Raw genomic sequence first — 20,138 nt, 5'->3', positions numbered from 1 at the left:
CTGTGCAAACGCCTAAGTGGACATACCTTCCATGCCAGGAGTCTTCCACTGTTTCCGTGGAAAGACATACACACACGATGCATTTCTCACCGGTGTTGTCTCACCAGTGTTCTCTCACTGTTGGCTTTCTCAGCCCCATTTTGCATAGTTTCCCCTGGACTTGTGTGCACCTCAGTGAGTAGGGCAGCCTGGTCCTGCTTTCTGGGGAAAGGGCAATAGATTTTTCCCAAAATGCCTTTTGTTGTCCCCGCAAAGTGAGGGCAGCCAAAGGGACAAGAGGCAGATAGACACTGATAACATCTTGGCATGGCTACCTGGCATGTAAATCTGCTTTTTTGCCAGCGCAGACCACTGTGTAGTGGGTACTTTGCCCAGGGCAGGAGGTCTACAGAAGATCCACGTGACATAAACTGCCCTGAAACCTCTAACAAACACTAGACTTTGTCCTTTGAGACTCCTGATGTTGGCGGCAGAGCAGGAACCGAGAGCAGCGAAAGGCCAGCAGTGGCTGGATAGAAAATGACACCTTTGCTGTCGGGCTGAATGACAGGCATCTGATTTCAAATTACCTGGTGGACTGGGGGGTGATGCAACCCTCTTGCCAGCGTTCCCTTACTTCCTAACACTAGTGGTCTTCCTGAGAGCATCACACTAAGGACGAAGGGCAGAGACCTCCTTCACCGGTGGCATCACCCCACCCATCCACCTGCCAGGGAGCCTCCTGGCAAGCACTGAAGCCAGAAGCTGATGCCATCCCCAGGCTCGGGCTGGGGTTCAGCAGGTTCCAGGTCAGACCCAGGGGCACAAGGACTGTTCTAGCAACCCCTTTGTGTGTGGACAACCTTGCCTTTCCTGGGAGGGAATGGGGAAGAGGTGCACCCTCTGGCATTCAACTCTCTTCTGGGCACTAAGAAAGGTGGGTTTTAGCTCTTTGAGCTCTTCTGGTGGCCCGTTCCCATCTCCTCCAGAAGAAGGATAATCAAGGCAACGAGGGGGAAAACCTCTACTGCTCCCCCTGGGGTGCAGCAAAGACTCTGCCTCCCAGCCCTGTGCCGCCATCTCCTCTGCCAGCGTCGGCAGCCGTGGGAGGGAAAAATGGAGCTGGCCTTCTGCCTCTGGTTCATTTGCAGGCTATTGAAACATTAATTAATCTTCACGCTGTTGAGGATTGGCGGGGGGGGAGAAAGTGGGTTACAAATTAGCATGCGATGCAGCTTGAGCGATGGCAGGGAAATCTTCGGGGAGGGGAAGCGCCCGTGGGGGTTTGGGAGGAGGAGGAGGTGTAGGACCGGAGGCCTTGCTTGCTGCTGAGAGGCAGTTTTTAGGGAGGCACGACCAGGGCTGTTGCCGGGGGACCCTTCCAGGGTGTGTGAGCATCCAGTTTGCGCAGGAGCAGGGGCCTGGCCGTGCCCGAGCCCCTGCCGGAGGGGGATCAACCCCCAGGTGAGGTGGCAGGGAGGCAGTAATGTGCTCAGCATCACTCCCTGTCCAGGCGGGACAGGGCTTGCCTGAGGAACGGAGAAACTATTTGCAAACTCCAGCATCTCTATCCACACTTTAGCACTGCGGTGGCCTCATTTTCAAATGGATCCTTCAATGGCAACTACTCCCTTGCTCTGGGCTAAAACCCGGCGAGTGGCTACATGATCAGGGGTAAGGAGTTAAAGCCACCTCTATCATCATCAGGTTTTGTGGGATGTTTTTATCGTCACTGAGCCAGGTATGATCGCGTATGGAGTGCGGCTCCGCGAGCCCCTGAAGAGCCGCCCTGGGAGGAAAAAAAGCCATCACAACCCGAAACTGCTTTTTCTCCCTCTAGCAGGCACCATGTGTACAACAGCAGAGGTTGCGTGGTAACGGCAGCAGGAAGGCGTCAGCCCTGCCCTCCTCGCTCCCCACAGTGCGCCAAGAAGAGCGAGGAGGTACGTATCCGCAGCAGAACCGGGCTCTTAAACTCTCTCAAACTTTCCCTTCTGCTTACCGGGGAGGAGCACGGAGCGATTTTGAAGCCGTGCGTGGCAGAAGCTGCTTTGTAGGGAACGGCCGGTTGTGCTGAATTGAACTGTTGTGTGAGCCAGGGGGATGGGGACGGGGTGTGTGTAGGAAGAAGAAACTGTGGGAGACGCCAAGATTTTGGGGGAGGCGGGAGTGGGGGGTGGAGGTAAGTGACTCAGTAGGTTGCCTAGAAAACTCTCCTCGGCACTTCCAAACCTTTCTTTGCTCTGTCTTGCGAAAGTCTGAATGAGCTTTTACTGGGGCTAAAAGTACTAGGAAACAATAGGGAGACAGGGAGTAGCCGGTAGCCGGAGGAGGAAGCGCGGTGAGCGATGACGAATGCCTTCCAGCCCCAGCCAGGCACTGGCACCCTCGCCCCCGCGGATGATGGGATCCCACAGATTCCGTGACGGATGCGCTGACAAGTCGCTGGTCACCGGGACTGGGTGGGCGCAGTGGCACAGGGGAAGCCCGGGGAGGGCAACAGTCATCGCAGCAGCAAAACTCCAATGTGCCCATCCTCCATTGCTCTCATGGCTTCGTTTCAAACAGCTTAGAGGAGAGACCTTTGTACCGGCGAGGTGCAGCTCGTCAACGTGTTGCGCTAATGAGGGAGAGAGAATAGGAGAGAAGGTGCGTCACAGATAGAATTGGTGAAAGGGATGGACAGGGGGACATCCCAGGCCCTCCCAGCTTGCTCCTGTACGCAGCCATCAGGGAGAACACTGAGGAATGGCTATTTTTGTTGGCGTTCCCAGTTCTGACCTCCTCGGGCAAGTACAAGGGGGGGTCCTGTCTCCCCTGGCCGAGACCCCCCCCAAGTTGCCTCTCCCCTGAGTGACCTGCATGCATCCGCATCCCGCTCCGGGTCCCAGCATGGGGCAGGGGTTGCCCTCCCAGCCCCGGTGGGACGGACACCTTCCCATTTAATGTTTGATCCTCCCATCCCTTGCGCATCCCCTTGCTACAGGGAATTCCCCCTCTCTGGTCTTGTTTTCTGCGTATCTGAGTGCTCCTGCTCTGGGGTGAGATGGGGGTGGATGGGAAAAAGGGGCAAGAGGGGAGGGGGGAAAAGGGAAGAAACAGAGGAGGAAAAGAGGGAACTGGGGGAGAAGATGAAAAAGAGAGAAGACACAGAGAAAAGAGGAGGGAAAGGGGAAAAAAAAAGGAGGGCAGAAGGGTGGAAAAGGAACAAAAGAGGGAAGGGGGAAAGAAGGGAGAAAGGGGGGAAGGGAGAGAAAAGCGGGAAGTGGAGAGAGCATGGAAAAAAGAGGGAAGGAAGGGAGAAAGAGGGGAGAAAGGGAAAAAAGGAGGGAGGAGAGAGGAAAGGGGAGGAGGGAGAAAACAGGGGAAAGAGTGGAAAAGGGAGGAAGAAGAGGGAAGTGGGGAAAGCACAGGGAAAAGAGAAGAAAGGGGAAGGGGAAAAGAGAGGAAAAGGTGGGAAGTGAGGACGACACAGGGAAAAAGCGGGAAGGAAGGGGGAACGGATTAGGAAGAGGGGAGAGGCGGGGGAAAGAAGGGAGGAAGAAGAGAGGGAAAAGGCGTGGGGAGGAGAGGGAAGGCGGGGAGAAGTCAGGACAAAAAAACAAACAAACAAAAAAAAAAAAACGAAGGAAGAGAAAGGTAAGAGACGGGGACCGGGGGGGGGAAGTGGCAAAAGAGGGCAGGGGGAAAAAAAAGTGGGGGGGGGGAGAGAAAAGGGGAGAGAAAGAGGAAAAGGGGGTGGGAAAGGGGGGAACAGAGCCCGCCCCGGCTCCTCCCCGCCTCGCCCCGGCTCCTCCCCGCGGGGCGGCCGCCCCGCGGGGAGGAGCCGGGGCGAGGCGGGGAGGAGCCGGGGCGGGATCGTGGGGGGACCGGGGAGGGACACGGAGGTGGGACCGGGGAGGGGCCGGTGGCGGCGGCGGCTGCGCGGAGCGGCGGTAGGAGAGCGGCGGGGGCCGGGGAAGGGAGACCCGGGCGAGTTTTGCGGCGTTGGAAAGCGGGGGCGGGGGGGGGGGGGGGGAAGAGGAGGAGATGATGATGATGATGGCGATGATAGCCACGGGCACTTTGCTAGAAGGGTGACGGGGCGAGGAATGGCAGCGATGGCGGGGGGGGGGAGCGAGGGTTAGGACCGAGCCTGGTGCCCCGAAACGGGATTCTCCCTCCGCTGGCAGAGGAGCGCAGAGATTTTTTTTTTTTCCTCGGGGGAGGGGGGGGGGAGGAAGGAGGGAACCACCTCTTTTTTTGATCCGAGGGATTTAAAACAGGGAAAACCAAAAACTAGAGCGAGCCAAAAAAAAAAAAAAAAAAAAAAAAAAAAAAAAAGGGAGGCGTTTGCTGAATTATGTAATTGGCGTCCTTTTGCGCTGGTCTCTCGCTTATTTCCACTGGTTTTGGGTCAGGGCTGATTTTTAACGCGTGGGGCCAACCCACTGAGGACGTGGCCCCTGACTTCCAGCAGCGCTTTGCTGTGATTTTGGAAGTGGAAAGGCCAAGTGCGTACACGAGCTCTGCCGACGCTCTACTCAGTTTCCTTCGTGTGTTTTTAAGAGTATATACTCGGGACCATCCCTCCTCTCTTGGCACTTCCTCTCCCCACGTGGATGAGGGATTTCTTGTGGATGAAACCTGACGTGTGCCCTCATACCAGCTCACCTTTGTGAAAAGCCTAGTTTGGGATACCTTTGATTTTATGGGCCTACAGGAAAGACAGGGAGGGACTCTTTATCAGGGAGTGGAGCCATAGGACGAGGGGTAACAGTTTTAAACTGAAAGAGGTGAGATTTAGATCAGCTATTAGGAAGAAATTCTTTACTGTGAGGGTGGTGAGACACTGGAACAGGTTGCCCAGAGAAGTTGTGGCTGCCCCATCCCTGGAAGTGTTCAAGGCCAGATTGGATGGGGCTTTGATCAGCCTGGTCTAGTGGGAGGTGTCCCTGGTCATGGGCAGCGGGGTTGGAACTAGATGATCTTTAAGGTCCCTTCCAACCCAAACCATTCTACGATTCTATAAGGAGATAACTGAGATGGGAGAGGACAGTGATGAACTGCAGTCAGTAACGCCTGGTGGTTTGGTTTTTTTTACTGTTCACATTCCAATGTGATAGGTCAAGAGATTTTTTTAAGTATTTTTTTTTAACAAATACCGTGTAGTCTGAGTCATGTTAGCAAAGCCAAAACACTGAGACTGCATTTTGTCACCTACTGGAGCACCGCCTTTAATACTGTTCCTTGTAGACTCAGCATAGAGCTCAACTACTGGCTTTGGCATATTTTTGTGCATGTTTATCTGGAGCTGCTCTGCACGGTGCTGTGTTTACATTGGTTCAGAAATGCAGTTTGACTGCAGAGAAAAAAAAAATTCCTGCTTACCAGCTTCTCTGTACGTGGACTTGCCCAACCAGAGTGACCTTTCGAAGCCTGGATATCAAATCGTGGAGGAACGCTTCTCCCATCCGCCTACATTCCACCTCTCACATAGGGCCGCATGGCCAGCAGGATTTTTAATCGAGTCCAGTCAGTTCTCGTGCTCATCTTCCTCATTCACCTTCATTCTCTCAAAGATACCCTAATTTTAAGTATAGCTGGAGGTCCCACAATCAATCAGGTGTGCCACACTGGTAATTCTCAGCCGCTGTGTGTCCCAGTAGTGCGACAGTGAGAGAGTGGCACCAGTGCCTCTAAAAAGCTCATTCTGGTTAAGCTCCCTTGGAGGGGGAAGGGGAGCATCTTACTCTCGTACAAGATAACAAGCTGTTGCCATATCTCTCCAGGATCCGTGTGCTTTTGCCCCTTGGACGAGGGCCTTACTGAGTCCCAGACGAAACTGCTCCAACACTGCTGCCTCGTACTGGTGCTTGCAGCGGGCTGGTGTTGGAAAAGCACAATCTGTCCTCTTTGCACAGTGTAACTCATGGCTGAGAGCCGTGAGGGTTGAAGAGGATTGTTGCTTCTCAGTCAATGACAAAAATAACAGTTTTAAATTTTTTTTTCAATTTTCAGGTCTTATCTCAACTGTCAAAATGGAGCTTGACATCCAGTGTGAGGAGATGAGCCCATCTAGATGGGCTGAACTTCTGTCCACCATGAAATCCTGCAAAACCATCAGGTAGTAACTAGTTGCGTATCACCTCTGCTAAGTAAGAGCTGTTGTGTTTCTCTCCTGTGTTTTTGAGCTGCAGAACTGTTGACCCGTGACTTAGAAATTGCACAGTAACAGGAATGATTCTACCTATTTTTACCCAGAAAGCTAATTTAAAGGGGGACACCCACCCCACACCCTCTTGCAAAGTTTTTTCAACTATGCATAGCATCCTTTGGTATGAAGTGATGCTGCCCTTGTTCTATGGCACGCCACAGAGCTCAGCTAGGTAATGTGGTTATTTCAACATTTGACCACTGTTTTAGTAATTCTGTCTTTCTCCCTCAAGAGAGGGAAGACATCTCTCTGTGCTCATTAGGTTGCACGCTCTCTGGGCTGCAGGTCGGATGCTGTCAAGTAACTGCTAGTTAATAGTCACACACAAGCCACATGCCATCAGTTTTTAATTCTTCACGTGGCCTTCAAAAGTACTTGCCTTGCGGGTTGAGCAAACCCGCGTGAGAGCCATCTCCTGGAGTGTAAGCTGTAGGACAGGGTTCAGGAGACTTGCTTCTGCACTCTTTCACCTCTTCTGGCTGGGAATTCACACCCCATGGGCTGGTATCGTCCTGCTTGGGCTGGAGAGGATGGGCCACATCAAGCCAGCGGTGACTTGGAGGAGGTCAGGCAGGTTGAAGGGGACTTGCTTTTGTTTTGCAAAGGAGCTTTTTGCAGGTAAGCTTCATGGGCCTGACCTTGACTTCCCAAGGTCTGCCTTGAGTGGCAGAAGGCAGAAGGATGGTTGTCTCCTGGGCAGAGGCTGGGCTGTTCAAAACATAGTGGATGAGAGTGGCTGCGGCAGGGATTGTTTATTGGTGTTGAACATGATCCCATTAGGAGCCAAGTCTTCTTGCCAGAGGGAGGGAAGGAGAAGTGTACTAGAGCCTCAGTTTTCATAGTGTTGTCAAAGGAGAAATGGCCAAGCAACTTTTGGCAGTCCTGGCTGTGGCTGTGCCTGGGGCTGTAGGGTTCTTCATGACACTTTCCTTTTGCCCCATGTCTTTTCTGCCTCCCTGTGCACCTCCCTGCCTGTCCTGGGCTCCTGATCCCTTCCTTGGCTCTCCTTCTAATTCAGCTCCCCACCCCCGTCAATTTAGCAACAACTAGAAAAATGCTCATGTCCAGTGGGAGAAGCCACTGCCACCCTGCGAACTCACAGTTCCTGTGCTGAGAGTCACGCCAGAGAGAGACGGTGCAGAGCGGCGTGAGTCACCTACACGAGACCAAACTGCTGATGGGTGTCTCTGGCGCTGGCTGAAGGCCCAGCTTGGCTGGTCTCAGTGGAGAACCAGTCTGACAGCCTGTAAGCTGGCCTCGGGTTAGACATGGCTTCACACACCAGGTAGTTTGTCGATATCAACGCTTAAATGCAGGTGCATCCTCCAGCTGAAGCCATGCCAAGAGGGGATGACTTGGAGTCACTGCCCTCTTCTGTGCAGCACGGAGGAGGTCCATGGCTTGGGGAACTGCTGTCGCAGCCTCTCCTGTGCCACAGCCCTGCAGAGGCAGCACGACCTGGTTTGGGCCACGTATCACCCAGGAGGCCACGGGTGTACTTACAAAGGCATCCCAGGGGCTGTAGAGGAGTAAATCACCCACTAAGCCTTCACGGGGAATGCGGCTCCAGCCAGGGAGAACAGAGCAACCCTGAGGACTAAAGTGCTCCTTCTCTCCTCCTCTTTCAGGCTGGATGACTGCAATCTCTCCAGCAGTAACTGCGAGGATCTCTCCTCCATCATCAATATGAATCCGTCCCTCACCGAGCTGAAGCTGAACAACAATGAACTGGGAGATGCAGGCATTGAATACCTGTGTAAAGGGTTGCTGATGCCAAGCTGTAGCCTACAGAAGTTATGGTAAAGCCCCGTTGATTGTCGTACTCTAACATGCTTGCAAGTCTGCTGCAGGTGAAGCCATGAGGCAAACTCGTACGTGATGGTAGTAAGAGCCGTGCTGATGCATCTCAGCAGTTACCTGGGTCAGATGGTTGGAAAACCCCAGTAGTTTTTATCTAAGTGGTATATTTATTGGAAGACTCCAGGTCATCACTCGGTCTTCCTTTGTCTTCCAGCACTGAGGGAAGGACAGGTAGGGTTTTCCCAGCCAAATGCATTTTTTCAGAGGGCTCTTCTGCCAGTTTTAAGCACAGCACTTACCGTCGGTCCGGTTTGCTTGCTCCTTTCTCTAGGAGACAAGCAAAAGGGTGTTCTCATGAGCCTTGGCTGTCAGTCTTTTTGTACTCTACCAGACTGGCTCTGCCTCAAGCCTTGTCTTCTCAGTTGGGCAGGGCCAGCTTGATTCAAGACAGCATGTTTTGCAGAGGCACCAGCACCACATTCTAGCGTTAGTGGGCTTCCCTCAGCAGCCATGGTGCAGGAGTCGTAGTCAAAGTCAGTGGCTCCTGACGCTGCTCCTCGGTGACCCTCAAAGAGATGCTGCCTTGTTTGATCAGCATCTCTTCTGCAGGGTACTGGAGTCCCCCAGCTCCTGAGGTGGGTCTAGGATCTTCATGACGCTACCTTGTAAAAATCCTTTGCCTTTTAGATCAGATATGCCTGCTTCAAAGTCCTTGTGCCCCCTGCAATGAGGACTCACCGACAAATAGAGGAAAAGTTGACTGTAAAGCTAATCAAACTGCAATTCTCTGATGGGACTTCAAGAAATAACTGTGATACTCTGTACTGGAAGACTAACACAAGTAATTTTTCAGAGAGTTTGTCCTAAGCTTCAAACTTTTCCAGATGCTTAAGTAACAGCCTGGATTAGGCTGTTTCAGTTCTGTAGGAACATAATTGTTCGTTTTGGGGATTCTGGTAAGGTGCCTTAGGGAATAAAAGACCAGCCAAACCCAAGCCAAACTTAGTATCACCATGCACACCACCTCTCTCTTGCTGGAAAGTCTCGTCTGATAACTCCCAATAGCAATATCAGCATGGTTCCTATGCTGCTACTCCCAGCCTGAGTGCTGAAGGATCAGCTTCATGGATCCTTCTTGTAGTATACCATTAAATTTCTAAATGATATTGAGGGATTTTAAGCCAAGTCGGATGAGATTTTTACTTTTAGCTACTGTGGATTCACATTTCCAGAGGGGGGCAAGAAATCATAAGATGCCGTTGCTTTAGCCGTGGGATAAGCTTCGTGATGATTAGAACACTTCTATAAAACAGTTGCGGTGCTACTTAATGTATGATGGATCCTTCTTCTGCTAGAGGCGCTGTAGGAGCGATTACACTGAAGGAAGGACGGGAGCTATTGTTTGTGCTACAGGTATAATAGTAGCTGATAAAATATTTTGGCACGCCTGTAAAATAGCAGTACTGACCTGGACGTGCCGCTTTCTAGGGGGTTACGCGCTGTCAGTGCCATGGTGTCCTTTCCAAGCTCAAACCTCAGCAATTGCATCTCTCTGAGGAGAGCCTCTGTAATTTTGGGGGTGCATTTCCCTCACCCCGGTTACCTCTCCCCTTCAGGCTGCAAAACTGCAATCTGACGAGTGCCAGCTGTGAGACTCTCCGCTCCGTCCTCAGCGCACAGCCGTCCCTGACAGAGCTGCACGTGGGTGATAACAAACTGGGAACTGCTGGAGTGAAGGTGCTGTGTCAAGGGATGATGAACCCCAACTGTAAGCTGCAGAAGCTGCAGTAAGTAGTCCCTGGGGGTTTTTTGGTCATCAGACAGGTCGTGCTTGTCTTTCCCTTGAGACCAGCAGGAATTTTGTTGCCAGGTGTGGATTTCTTCATGTTTTATCTGAAATTGTGTCATGCTTATTCATGCTGGTAGGTCTCATGGGTTTGTAAGAGCTGGGTATATATTCCCATAGGCTTTGTTTAGCCCTCCTGGCAGTGGTGGTTGTTGGTGCAGGACCTCTCAGGTGCCCAGGGAAAATCTGATTCCGATGCACTTGGTCCTTGTTTTACAGCTGAGAGGGATACAGGTCTATCCACAGCCCCCAGCTCCTCCTGGGAAGGCTCGGTGGCGAGACTGACTGCATGATGTGTTGCAATGCAAAACTCAGTCCTGTGTTCCAAGGCAGCCTGTGCCTTGGTTTAACAGAGGACTAGTGTAAAAATGGGGTGGGTAATTAGTCTTGCTAGGGTCCCCTGGGGTCTAGTTTAAGAATTAACGCTTCCTGAGATTATCAGGGAGATGCTGTTAAAAACTCATATGATTATCTTTATTTTCATGCATTGCCTTGTCTCAATTCACCTTGGCATGTTTTCTGACCTGGCTAGCACACACTTTTGCCACAGCTGATGCTTGCGGGTAGCGGGACGTGGTGAAGATGGTTGTTTTTCCCTTGCACTTCTTTTCTTCTCGCAGGCTGGAGTATTGTGAACTCACAGCTGACATTGTGGAAGCTCTCAATGCCGCTCTGCAAAGCAAGCCCACCCTGAAGGAGCTCAGCCTGAGTAACAACACGCTGGGGGATACAGCTGTAAAGCAGCTGTGCCGGGGACTGGTGGAGGCAAGCTGCAACCTAGAGCTATTACAGTAAGGAAGAGCCGGTTATCGCTAACTTCAACTAGTCCTGCTGCTAGTCATACCATCCGTAAGACACGAAAAATTATTGTCAGGAACGCGTGACATTTAGGCCAGATTTTTTTGCCAGCTCAGATTTCTGTAACTGGAAACTGCAAGCACATGTCTGAGGCTTTCGGTTTTGTGTTTTTTTGACCTTTTTTTTTAGCAGGTGGTTCTGAGCTCACTCTTACGCCCCTTGGTGCAGTGTGAGCGTGTACCCCAGGTTAAACCTGCAATTACAAGGGGAGACTGCTCACCAGTATCTGAGAGCAGAAGAGCAATCACCCTCAGTGGCTGCAGTTCTTACCCCTGAATTACCAGCCAGCTGAGCATATTTATTCAGATCCCTTTTTTGCTTCAAAACAGAGATGCTGGATTGTCCTCATATCTGGGATAAAGCCCCTGAAGGGGTTTAGGGGAGAAGCGCACCTTGTTTTATCTTGCCCCTGTGCTTCAGCAGGGGTTGGCTGCCAGGGACTCGCTGTGCAATACGGCCAAAAGTTGCTCTTAAAAGGGACAGTCAATATAAAGGGGGATTTTGGCAAAAACGATCGTTGGATTAATGGATGTGAATGGGTGGATCAGAGCAAAAATGCCCCGCAGCCTCCTGGGGTGCAGGAGCCGTGTGTTGCCTGACCCAGAGCCCATGTAGGATACCTGTACCATCTCTGAGCCTTGCAGGGTCTAAGCAACGCCCAGCTGAGCTGCACTGGTTTGCAGCAAGGAACCAGCTCAGAGCCCCTTCTCAGTCTGAACCGGGGGCGTTGGGGTGTATCTAACACAGCAGGTCTGGGGCAGCAACTCCAACTGTGCTTCTTTCTGCAGCCTGGAGAACTGTGGCATAACCAGCGATAGCTGTCGGGAAGTCAGCGCTGTTCTCAGTAACAAGTCATCGCTGCTAGATCTCTCCGTGGGGGATAACAAGATCGGGGACTCTGGTCTGGCTCTGCTGTGCCAAGGACTGATGCATCCTAACTGCAAAATCCAGAAGCTATGGTAAGGGTAGGCAGAGGGTTACTTAAATCCGGTCCTTCTTGCAGCGTCTGAGCTATCTGTGTTGTGCTGCTGGTTTGCTCCTACGTGGAAAGTTTCTCAGTGACACCCCCTAGTGAAACAAGAATGTCTCTGCTGCAAATTAGCTGCTTCTCAAAACTGGGTGGAGGACACCATGAACGAGCAGGACTGCACTGGAATCGCTTAGATCAAATTCTGGGAAGAGGCTGGATGGAAATCTGTGATGGCGTTGGCTTGCCTTCCTGTTGAGTTATCTGTCTACTAGAATTGCATGTTCCTATTTCTTTTTTGTGTTACAAGCAGAGCGTTTGGTGCAACGGATGGAAAGTCAGGAGAAAGCTGTGTGGTGTGATGCATGAACGGGTTTTGTAAAGGGTAGAAGAAAATGAGATGATGTAACCAGAAATTCAGAATGCTGAAATAGGACTCTGCTTTCTAATCTAAGTCGTTCTTGGGGGAAAATAATATTTGTTCTTCCCCGCAGGTTATGGGACTGTGATCTCACAAGTGCTAGCTGTAAAGATCTCTCCAGACTCATCAGTACAAAAGAGACCCTCGCAGAGATCAGTCTGATAGACAATAACCTGAGAGACTCGGGGATGGAAATGCTGTGTCAGGCGCTCAAGGATCCCAGATCTAAACTCCAGGAGCTATGGTGAGCCGCCGTCAAGTTACGCGTACCCGCTGCCTTCCTTGGAGACCTCACTGAAGAAGAAAGATGTAGTTGAAGTAGTGTCCACCAGGTAGATCCTGAGTTGCAATGGTTCCACGAACAGCTCGTGCCAGTTGTCACCTAAAGGTTTTAGACTTAGAGAGCCAAAGGGATTTGTATTTCTAAACTTGTAGACGCTTTGAAGATCCACCCCACAGTCATCCTGTTATAAGCAATAGGAGACCAAGCATCACTTGCAGAGCTTCTGTCTAATGTATTTTATTGTGTAACAAATGGCAGCTAAGAGACTTTTGAAGTTTGAAAGGCCTCGTGTAATAGCAAAATGAGTGCTGTGATCAGCTATCTCAGGTTCCCCACTGGGTCCAAGCTCTCTCATTGGCGAGCCAAAAGAAGGCTTTAATGACATAAACCATTCTCAGCATCCTCTCTGCTGACAGCGTCACCTTTTAGGCTCAGATGGTCTGGTATCGTGTGGCCGTGAGAGGAAAACTGTTTTTTCACCCAGAACTTGAACAAGCAGCACTTGAACTTTCCTACATTACAAGTTCAGCACCTGCCCCCAGCTGGGTTCTTCCCCTGCCCCATCGGCGTGGGAGTTGATGAGATGCCTCACGAGTGCACGGTGGAGCTGAGAGTGACTGTGGGAGCAGCACGCTTTGTCTCTGATTATTCTGGTGCTTTATGGGCAGGTGCCTTTCCGAGGTGCACGCTCCAAGACAGACATCCCGAATATAAAGAGTGGGAGAGGTGCTGCTTAGAAAGGATTGAGCGGATGAGGGGTTGACAGGAGTACAGTGGTTGCGGGAAGGCTTTGGTTCCTCTGTTCCCACAGTCCGGGCTCCCGTGCAGCGAATGTGAAGAAGCGAACAGCACCTGATACTCTCTAGATCCCCCCACTCTAGATCTCATGTCACTTTTGCCTTGCAGGGTTAGGGAGTGCGGGCTCACAACCGCTTGCTGCAAGGCCGTCAGCTCCGCTCTCAGTGTGAACAAGAATTTGAAAGTACTGCACATCGGCGAGAACAAGTTGGGAGATGCAGGTGTTGAACTCATGTGTGAAGGGCTGCTGCACCCCAACTGCAACATCCAGTCCCTGTGGTAAGCTGCACTCTCCGAAGGCGTCTTCTCTCTTGCTGTGTTACCCTTCCAGGAACGGCGTGCAGAGAGAGGGAGATAGAAATAGATGGTAGCATGGTAATTTTTTTGCTCACATGAAACAATTCACACCACAAACGGATGTTTAACTAGTCCACTAGCAAGTAGGTGTAAGCCACAAGTGCTTCCATGTATCCTGCCGCTCATGGTGTCTTACAAGTACAGGCTGTCACCTGTGCGAGGGTGCGTTCCTAGCCGCCCGCAGGCACTCTCCTGGGTGCAGAACTGAAAGTTCATGGCGCAGCATACCTTCAGGATCGAAAGCAGTGTGGGGAGGCTGGAGGGATCATGCTTTATTCTGCGAGGAGCCAGCTCACTGTAGAGCTTCCCATACCCTTCTCTGAACTTGCCCTCTCTCAGATGGGACTCTTAGATGGAGGCAGTGCTGGTCCAGGTCTGGTGTGCTAATTCCAGTGCCTGCCAGTCGCAGTGCAAAACCTGCCTGAATTCACCAGTTGCCTCCTTTCCACAGTCTCTACAGATGCCAGTGCAAGTGCTGGGCCAGCCTCACCAGTAGGAGCAGGAGGCCAGCTAGAGCATCACTTCCAGCCTGTGGTGGGACTCATCTTCCCCATCTGCCCGTGCCCTTCCCAGGCGGGCACCAAGCTCTGGACTGGTGTGGCTGTTGTCTGCGTGATGCTCAGGGCACCGTGCTTGTCTCCTCCGTGCCATTTGACAAAAGCCGGAGCTGTGCTCCGATGCCCCCGATGCTCACAGTGAGTGAGCTGAGCAGATGAGTTGTGGGAGACATCAGTAAGACTTGAAGTCTCTGCCCAGAAAGATGTATTTGCTAACTAGTTGAAGCTTGGCTCTCAGCTGAGAGACCTCAGTTGCCCTTTTTAGATAGATGGTTACAAGTTTCAAGTAAGAAACTTTAGAGATGATTTATGATCAGTTTAAACCAAAGAGAAGGTTATGTGTGATGTTGAAGTGGGAATATCTTCTTATGGTCCCTTCTCCACCCATAGCCACAAACCATAAAGCTTTAGGAAGGACTTTTAGGTGCTCAGCAGTCAGCAGAAGGATGGCTGTCTCTGTGAGAAGACCACAGACCATCCCCTGCTGATATCTCAGACATGCCGGCCTAGCAGGGATCTCTGGTCCATGCTAGGGATGTCTGCACCTGCTGTCCGAGTGTGGGGTGGTGGGCTGGTCTCTGGAGCTATCACTGACCGCACTGGCCTCTCCATCCTCTCCCCACAGGCTGGGTAACTGCGATATCACGGCAGCCTGCTGTGCAAGCCTCGCCACCGTCATGGTCACCAAGCAGTGCCTTACCGAGCTGGACCTGAGCTACAACCCTCTGGAAGATGAAGGCATCAGGAAGATCTGTGAAGCCTTGAGGGATCCCAGCTGCAACCTGCAGCAGTTAATGTGAGAGATGTTTCTGGTCCTGATTGCATTCCTCCTGGGAGGCGATGAGCTCCAGTGAGCTTGGGGGGCTGTGGGGAGGGGGCCGCGAGCACCGGCTCTCTAGGAATTGCACCTGAAGGTAACTGGTCACCCAGGGGGGTTCAAATGCCATCCGCATGTTGCAAAACACTCCTTGTCCCTTCCAAGCAATGTCACCACAGTGCATTGATCTGCTTTGGTCCATAGGGCCCAAGAACAAGGAGATGGTGTGCTGAGGAGGGAGTAATAGGGTTTTATATGTTGTAAGGCACATTTCTGGCTGTTGTGCCAGACTCTCCAACCTAGATGGGGCCCTTCCTGTTATATGATCTTCCCATACCGGCGATTTGTGCATCTTTCTCTTTCCTTAATGGGAGGATGCTCACTAATCCAGCTTTCCTTTTTGTTTGGGTGTAGTTTGTATGATATTTTCTGGAGTTCTGAAGTGGATGATGAACTGAGAGCCCTAGAAGAGTCCAAGCCTGAAGTGAAGATCATTTCATGAGTGGTGACTGCCTGCAGAGCAACGTCAAAACAACGTCCTTTTCTTAATCTGAACTGTTTAATACATAAAGCTAATTAACTTAATAGAGAATTTGCTTTGTACCAAAAACGTTTGTGGATTCCCTGAGTGGGTGTCCGGGGAGCTGATCAACCTTCGGTGCATCTCTGGATGTACTAACTCTGAGGCTTGTGAAAACGTTGTACATTTTCACTGCAGCATTACTATCCTTGAAATAAACAAATACTGGGCATCTTCTAGAAGTGGGTCTTTACCCTTTAGGAGCTCTTTAATCCTATAATCCCTTCTAACGCGTTAGTCAGGCTTTAAAGAGAGCTCTTTTCCAAAGGCAGGAGGAGAACTACCTACTGTATTATTACGGGGTGGTGCTTTCACCAGGTTTCTGGGGAAGGCTTTCCAAAAAAACAAATTTTTTTTTTTTTAAATCCACAATGGAGCTCTCCCCTGCCTTTCCCTAGAAGAGATCTTGGAGAAGCAGGGGTGGCCAAGGCACTAGAGAAGAAAGGAAGGAAGGAGTGGCTGTTCAGCAACGTAACTTCAAAATTGGTGTCCCTTGAAAAGTGATTTTCCTACAAACAAAAGATGCTGTGTGCATTTCTGCTAGTACAGGAAATGATTAAATGGTTTGATATGTTTGCTCTGGCAAGAGTGGTTCTACAGGAACTTTAATAAAGTCTGTTTGCAAATAAATGCTTTGTTTTTCTACTTGTAAAAAGAAAAAATAAGATATATCTGTATATTTCTCCTTTAAGACCATCCTTCTATAGTTCTCCTTTAAGACCAGTCCATCACTTCTGAACTACAATACTACTCATACCATGTTTTATATGTTTGCTCTTGGTAAGTTCCTAGCTGAAGCATATCAGGAGAAGATCTTAGTCAAGGCCTTATGTGGAGGGCAAGCCTAGAAGACATTCCCCTGGTTTCAGGGGACACTGGGTTTTCTTGTGCAGTCAGAGTTTTAATAAACCTTGTTCCATGGGAAAACGCAGCCCTTGTTGCACACCTAAAACATGGAGGAACAATTGTAGCTTTAAAAATGTAGGAAGCAAACCTGGCATCACCCTGGGGTGGCCTTGCAGGAGGAATGCCAAAAAAAATAATGTTCCCCAACATCTGTCTTCCTAGAACAGTCACCTGCAAATCCTGCCTGAACACCCAAGCTGAAGGTGTCCTCCTGGCTTTGCCCTGCGGTGCTCGCAGTTCATCCCATAGAGGCTGTAACTGGCTTTTCTTTGACTTAAAGAAAGCTTTGACCTAAGCATAGTTTCTATGGTAGCCTTCAAAAATCTTAAATGGTGCTCAGGAAGTGTCTTACTTGTGTCTTCAGGCAGGTGTGAAGGATAGAATTTGGTTTTTTTCTCAACACACGTCTCTCCTGAGACTGTCCAAAGTGCTATAAAAACACTCCTTTTTGCTTCAAGAGCCATTTGGTCTTCTCTGTTGAGGGCAGAAGCAGTTCTTGTGTTTAGAAACCTACCTGTCCCGAGGAGCTCTTAAATAGGCTTTTCACATTCATGGTCTCTCCTGGAATTGGCGTCTGTGGGCTTGTTTCAAGCTGTGGGAGAAGATAGGGCTGGAGAGGGGCAAGAGCACTTGTAGGGGGAGCCACAATAATCAGGCAGCTAGCTGGCTGTAAAGGCAGCACTCTAAAAAAATTAAGCAAACATTAGAAGGGGGTTTCCGAGAGTACCTGGTGTGGTGGATCAATGAGGATGTCTGAGAGGGAAGTGGAGGTGCTCCTGGGCTGCTCCCAAAGCAGGTCGTGGTCAGGCGGGGTGAAGGTGAGAGAGTTTGCAGGCAAATCCTCCCTCGGCTCCACCTCGCCATCAGGATGGGCTGAGGAGTGCGTCAACCGAAGTCAAACCTGGGCCAAACTCGCCAGCAGCCGTGCGTCGCCAGGACGTGTTCCCCGCAGCATCCCCCGTGCTGGCTACCCAGGGGGTGGCACTCTCCCCTCGCACTGCAGACCAGGACACCGCTGCTGCCGCTGCTGCTGCTGGCCTCTGGCACCGACGCCTGGAAAACGCCTCTTCTTCCCCTGCTGCAGGCAGAGGGGCACTGAGACGGGTCTGCCACCATGGTCCCACCACAGACATCTGATGGCACGCTCCTACCTGGGGATAAACCTGCCTGGTCCCCAGAGTGGTTTTGCATTCCCTGGGAAAGTCTCTGCAGCACATACCGCTTGTCCAGTTAATAGCTTCAGCAAGAAAAAACTGCAGGAGCCATATTCTGCCATCTCAATGGGCTCGGAGCATCTCCGACTGGGCCAGCCCAGCAGAGCTCTGCCGGGAACCAGCCCACCCATGAGCTGTTCTTTAGGACAACGAGAAGTCTTGTGCTTGGCTCTAAAAACCAGCTGTAAATCCTGGGACCCAGAAGCAAGCCACTGTAGCAGAGAGACATTTGTGCTCATAAACAGGACTCGAGCAAGGATTTATATTCCTAAAAAACTCATCTGTTTTTATTCATCTATTAGTTGGTCCAACTCACTTCCCTGACAAACCTTGTCACGGCCGTCAACTTGGGAGAGTTGAAGGCAGAGAAGTTTGCTCCTGCGTTTTAGGTGTGCGGGTCTTCGCCATTTTAAGCTAAAAGGAGTAGGCAGTAATTGAGTCACAAACCTTTTCTGCAGACTAGATCTCAGGCTGGCAGCCAAAGCCTTGCTCATACCAAGTTCCCAGCTGGAGCACTCAGCAGCTCCTGGGAGGTCACAGTCGCCTTCTGCTTCTCAGTCAGGGCAAATGGTACCAGTGGTTCGCAAATACTGACTTTCTACTAGGGAGGGTTGAGTTTCACCCGGTATAATGAAGCTTAAAGATAAAATTATGCAGCCAAAATAGGTGGTTAAGAAATCCAGGTATGACTTTCCGTTTTCAGCAAATACTAAAATCTTAAAAAACAGGCCCCTTGAGATCAAATAGCCGAGAACTTAAATCCAGAGGGAGAGGGTTTGTATTTTAGATCTCGGTAAGAGCAACAGTGGTTAAAGTGCATTAAAACTTCAGGTTTCCGCTGGTAGTTTAGGATTCTGCGATAAATTTGATTTTTCACTCATCACAGCATATGATCTCCAGTGGGCAGGTCACAGCGTTCCAGTTAACCTTGCCAGAAGCAGTTAGGCAAACATTTCTGGCCTCGTAAACAGGTTATACCCCAACTAAGCCTGCTCCTTGCTTTGGAAGAGCGTCATGTCACAGCTGCCCTGGCATCCCCGGCTGCTCTCTTGCTGCCTGGGCTTTTCGGGAAGGAGCTCCAGCACAGCCAGGCCCCAGGCACCGGCTCCAAATAATACAGATGGTAACAGTAATTTCAGTGCTCCTGCTGAATCTGAAAGGGGAAGTCGAGCCAACTGTGTCTGAAGAGTTAACCGCAGCTCCCCTTTCTTTGAAACCAGTGCTCGCCGTCTGAGTCACTCCCAGTCCTCTACTAAAATACTCTGAAAGGGACTTACCTCTTGCCTGAATTCCCCTTTTGTGCATAAAATTATGATTTTTCATTATCCTTTCCAACATAGCGCTTCTTTTCTGCGTGCTTAGTTCCTCAGTCACCCCTTTCTCCCCAGCACCTGCTTTTCATTTCGTCTCTTTTACCAATGGGGAAAACACACACTGACAAAAAAAACCCCCAAAAAACTAAGGGGGGAAGTCCCTCTCCCCGTAAGGCAAGAAGAGTTTTGACAAACTTTACCCATTCCCCTGCTCACAGCTGCAAACGAACCATGGACAACTTGCATTTCTCCTCCTGGGGCACGGCATCACGGCCCCTCCCTTCCTCGCTTCTCCCGCTGGCCTGGCACCCACGCCATGAATGCCAGCCAGGCAAAATGCATTCCCGGCTTGGCAAGGACTTACAAATCGACAGTTTTATGAATATGTGAGGTTCGTCTCGCCTCTCGCAGCTAAAGCCAGCAGCATCCACCAAGGGAGGGAAGGCAGCCCCCAGCAGGGGGAAGAAAGGGAGGCTGGGCCAGATGCCTGCACGGATGATAAGCCTTTCCAAGCTAGAGGGCAAATCGGTGGCGCGTGGGATTCAGGACAGCGTAGCTGGGGGGATGGAAACTTCAACCGGCCGATATTAGGTCACAGCCTGTCTCGTTTGCAATTAAAGGCAGGTATGCAGCCGGATAGGTGAATCTTTGGCAATTCCTCAAGCCCTTGAAGATGTTCCAGAGCGGATGCTCAAAAAAAGTCTCAGGTCGGGCTGCCCGGCCGTCAGGCTGGCACACAGCAGCCCACAATATCCGCAGAAGGAAATAAAGCACCAGCACAGCTGTTGTTGGCACATGTTGGAACCCTGCAAGCAACTCATGCAAATCCTCCAGTGCTGCTCGCTCTCTCCTGCCTCGCTGGTAGTTACCACATCCCAGGAGCCACAAGGTGTCCAGACCCAAAGAACCCTGCAAATCCAGCGCTTCTCACCCCAACTTACTTCTTTACACCCTATATATTGTTTTTGCCTTGTTTCACGCTTCGCTTAGATGCTTAGTTCAGACCGTAATTATGCTTTGCAGATGATTAAAGCACCTCTGCTTCTGGGTACGGAAATGCATCCCAGGCCATATTGTAATTGTCTAGGAAACATAGCCTGCCTGCCGTGACTTCTAGGTGTAGCTTAGCTAATTGAGCTCCTCGTAGCTGGATTAGACGCGTCGGCTCATCTCTAACGTGCAGTAACCGCAATTCAAGTAGTGAGGCGGCACTTGGGGATAATTAGAATATAAAGCAGCAAAGAGT

General features: G+C 50.8%; 1 protein-coding gene across 7 annotated transcripts; it reads left to right on the top strand.

Moving 5' to 3' along the window:
* Positions 1 to 847: 847 nt before the first annotated feature.
* Positions 848 to 16,089, top strand: RNH1 (ribonuclease/angiogenin inhibitor 1). Of its 7 annotated transcripts, none has more exons than XM_074585569.1 (11): positions 848 to 916; positions 1,823 to 1,922; positions 5,980 to 6,085; positions 7,804 to 7,974; positions 9,592 to 9,762; positions 10,442 to 10,612; positions 11,468 to 11,638; positions 12,141 to 12,311; positions 13,257 to 13,427; positions 14,688 to 14,858; positions 15,294 to 16,089. In XM_074585569.1, the coding sequence occupies exons 1-11, from the start codon at positions 863 to 865 to the stop codon at positions 15,379 to 15,381; spliced, it is 1,545 nt and encodes a 514-aa protein (XP_074441670.1). In that variant the 5' UTR covers positions 848 to 862; the 3' UTR covers positions 15,382 to 16,089. The 7 variants fall into 7 exon arrangements, 5 of the variants coding, with proteins under 5 accessions (XP_074441670.1, XP_074441668.1, XP_074441671.1 ...); XM_074585567.1 differs by having other exon boundaries at positions 1,820 to 1,922; XM_074585570.1 differs by lacking the exon at positions 848 to 916 and adding an exon at positions 1,243 to 1,720 and having other exon boundaries at positions 1,820 to 1,922.
* The last annotated feature ends 4,049 nt before the right edge of the window (positions 16,090 to 20,138 follow it).

Source organism: Larus michahellis, chromosome 4 (assembly GCF_964199755.1).
Source record: "Larus michahellis chromosome 4, bLarMic1.1, whole genome shotgun sequence".
Lineage (NCBI taxonomy): Eukaryota > Metazoa > Chordata > Aves > Charadriiformes > Laridae > Larus > Larus michahellis.
Note: the sequence above shows the minus strand (reverse complement) of the source record. Positions and strands in the feature narration are given on the sequence as shown.